The 3799-nt window shown below is 28.4% G+C and overlaps 1 protein-coding gene across 1 annotated transcript; it reads left to right on the top strand.

Moving 5' to 3' along the window:
- Positions 1-1607: 1607 nt before the first annotated feature.
- LOC110874198 lies at positions 1608-2796 on the top strand. Its single transcript, XM_022123030.2, has 5 exons — positions 1608-1694; positions 1773-1829; positions 1943-2074; positions 2237-2368; positions 2467-2796. Exons 1-5 carry the CDS (start codon positions 1626-1628, stop codon positions 2716-2718), a joined length of 642 nt encoding a protein of 213 aa, XP_021978722.1. The 5' UTR covers positions 1608-1625; the 3' UTR covers positions 2719-2796.
- Positions 2797-3799: the final 1003 nt, after the last annotated feature.

Genomic DNA, 3799 nt, shown 5'->3' with positions numbered 1-3799 from the left:
TACACGTTTTATAATTTGTGAACATTGGTTTGTATATAAACATTTGACATAAATATAATGTTGTTTCTATAATATTATCCGTGATTTGATTATTCTAATTGATATCATACCAAAATTTAAAATAAAATTTAACTAAATAGTATAAAGAAATTCGATTATTTAAAATTGGAAACACTTTTTTATAGTTAATCATAATATTCTCACATAATTGTTTCAAAACTTTCACATTTTATGGTAACATCCTATTTTAAACCATAATCTTTTAGATGTTCAATTACTGGATATTATTATAGAAATTTCGTTTTAGATTAATATTATTAAAATTAACACACATTAACTAACTAATCATCTACTGGATTCCATTTGTTTGTCATGACATTTTAAAATCTTCTTATTTTTGTAACTTTACTATAATTACATCTTTTGTTAATCATATTTCCAAAGAAATAATGGCATTGGTAACATAACTTCATGATTTCACCTTTAATATCTAATCAATCAACCTTTATTATTTCTTTTTATTTATACCAAGGAAACAAACAAAACCAATGTTTACAATCTCTTCAAAATCATCCGAATCTGTCTTTCAAAAAGGGAAAAATCTTCAACTTTAACCTTCACGCAAACCAATAAAAGGTTTTGATCTTCATCTTCTTCATCGAATTTTCATCGGAAACTTGAACGGTAATTCTTAATTTTTTGATTGTTTCTGTATTTTGCTTTAGTTTTTTCATGAAGTTTGTTCATAAGTATGATTCTATCTCTGTTTCGTGTTTCCAAATCTTATCTGTTAGTCATCTAATCGTTTTTTTTGAGATAATTTGTTAGTTTTTGTTGTTTTTTCTTTTCATTGTACTGTATAGAGCCGATGAATATTTTAGGGTTTTTAGCCGATGAATGTTCATGTATATAGCCGATCAATGTGTATGTATTATGTTTTCATTACAGGTGATGAATGTATGTTCTATGTCTTGAACCTTATACAAGGATATGCTGTTAATGAATAGTTTTTGTTCTTTGTTATTTGATTTATTTTTACAATTTTTAACCGATGATTATTTTAAATGTTTGCATGTATTCATATTGATCTTGAAGATTATAAAAAGACCTTATCTAAATGAATGTTTTTTTTTAGTTTATCTTTCAGTTTTGATGTATGTTTATCACGAAAAGCCTTAAATTATTGTTTCATTCCCAGACTGTATGGTTTGACTGTTAATTGTAAAGAGTTTGTTTAACTTTATATTTCAACAAATGCCAGAAACATCATGTTTAAAGCGTAATAAATGTTTTCTGGAAACAATCTTTAACCTATGAGTTGGATATTTTATGTCATTATTTTTTATCCTGTAGGTAGTATTCAGTTTCTTTATTTTAAATCTTATATCTTAGATCTTTTATGTCATGTTTTTTTTTTATATTGCTGTTACATTGTTTGAAACGGTTTTATTTCTAAAAATATCTATAATTTTGTAGTATATGGATTCCAAAACTGCATCATTCAATGTAAATATTCATTTGTCTAGAATTTTGATTAAGATTAATCTATATGTATATTTAATAATATTTGTAATGCTCATTAACACTTAACTATATTTTCAGTTCAGTTGGTGGTTGTGTTAATAATGGCAGACCATTCCGATGACGAGGTTATAGAAATATCTCGTGATCAGTTTGTTCAGACAGTAGATGAGGTAAAGTAATATTAACTATAAACACATTTGTGATTATTGGTTTTAATGGAGTTATTATATTGCATATGTCTTTTTTAGGCCTTACGTAAAGAATATGGTTTCTTTTTTTCACATGAAGAACCAAATGTCCCCCAGGTAATCGTATTTTTTTATAAATGTATGTTTATACATAATATATATATGCTATTTGGTGTAACATCGACAAATGTACATTATATTTAAAAGTTTAAAATGTTGCTTTGTAACAGGATAGTTGTATTCCGCAAAAAGATACTATCACCATTGAGGGAAGTGGAAATACAAGTAAGGTTAAACAACATGAAGTTCAATGTACTTCCAAGGCCTTTATATCTGAAGGATCTCAATCTCACACGGAAGATGTAAGTTTATATATTCATACAAGTAATATTATGTCGTTAACGACAATATGGTGTTGTTTTCAAGATATTGTTTTTTCACTTCCTAAAGGCAAAGGAAAAAATAAGGTCTGTTAACAACCATATGCATCCGTTTTAAAGATATCATTTTTTTCAATCATAAAGGCAAAGGAAAACATAGACTCGGTTGGTAGTTCGAAGTATAAGAAGCGTGTAGATGGAGACAGTTGCGCACAAAACACTATTCCTGAAGATCCCGAAGTTTTGAACTTTACCCGTAAAGGAGAATACAGGCTGGTAAGATCTTTGATAAATAAATATTTACATTTACATTTTTTTTCCTTAGTATTGGAAAACTAAGATGTAAACTGGTAAATAAAAATTTTTACGTGCAGCGTCTTCCGGTCGGGGTTTCAAAGCGCGCTGGCTTTACAAAGAAGCTTCATACTTTGAACATTGAAAACATGCAGGGCCAAGTTACTACTTACGAAGTCAAACCGGAACGGAACGGAAAAGCTCTACGCTATTCAGTCATCGACTGGCCTGTCTTTATGGCCGAGAATAACTTGAATGACGGCGACATGCTTGATTTCACTTATGTGAATTCAAAGAAAACCGTTATCTTAAAAAATGTCCGACATGTCTAAGCCATCGTGCAACGAATTTTCATTAACTCTCTTTACAACAACTGTTGGGTCTATGTTATGTTAACTATCCTTTGAACATGTAACCGTATGCACTTATTTCTGTTGTCGACTTTGCTATGTTAACTTACTTTTGTGTATATGTTTAGTGTTTAACTTTAAGTTTGGTTCTATAATTCTATAACTAGAAATGTATAACAATATTCCACAATGCTATACTCTTAAATATATTAGTTAGGGGTCAATTGTCAAAGTTTCAATTGACAATTGATTTCATAATTTCGTATAGTATTTATGATATAATCTCCTATACTGTAATTGATTATTGTAATTAAAAACATTCCAAAAATACAAAAAGTATTCTTGGAAAGTTCAAACTATAGGTAATTTTAAATTTGGAATGAGTAATCAAACATAAATCAAGACATTTTTTTGCAATTAAACTTGATTTCGTATTAAAATGATTCCATAATTATGTAAACCACTATTTATATTGAACGAAAACTACTATTTCGTGTTCTATTTAACCCTATAGTTTGTTGGTTTACTTCAGGCTTATACAGTTTACAATTGTATCTTCTTCTTCTTCTTATTGCGCTAACCTGATTCACATTTCCGCTGATGTCAAAAAGATCAAAAAATGAAAGAATGTCTTCTTCATTAAAAGATGTACAGAAAGAGAATATTGGAAGCCGTAAGTGCCATTTCATTGATTTATCAAAATAAAGTATCAATTCCGCGATCAAGTTGGTTAATTTTTTATGAACCTATTTACAGCTATACTCACATCGAAAAGGTCAAAGATTGAGTCTTCGTCTTTCGTCAATCAACCTTGCAATACAAACAATTCAAGGGGTAGCATTTTGAATATATTTAACTTTACTGATTATTAGGTAGATACATGGCTCAAACAATGTACGTATACTATTTTTTGTATGCTTTTATTTTTTACGTTGCAGCTTGCATGTCAAGGATTCCATTTTCAAACATAACTAATGGTATACATTTATTCACTCATATATGCATAATCCTTTTAATATGTTGGTATAGTAGTTTCCTTTATATTCATTATTTCTAAAATGTA

The sequence above is a fragment of the Helianthus annuus genome, chromosome 9, assembly GCF_002127325.2.
Source record: "Helianthus annuus cultivar XRQ/B chromosome 9, HanXRQr2.0-SUNRISE, whole genome shotgun sequence".
NCBI classification, from domain to species: domain Eukaryota; kingdom Viridiplantae; phylum Streptophyta; class Magnoliopsida; order Asterales; family Asteraceae; genus Helianthus; species Helianthus annuus.
This window is presented reverse-complemented; position numbering and strand designations above follow the sequence as displayed.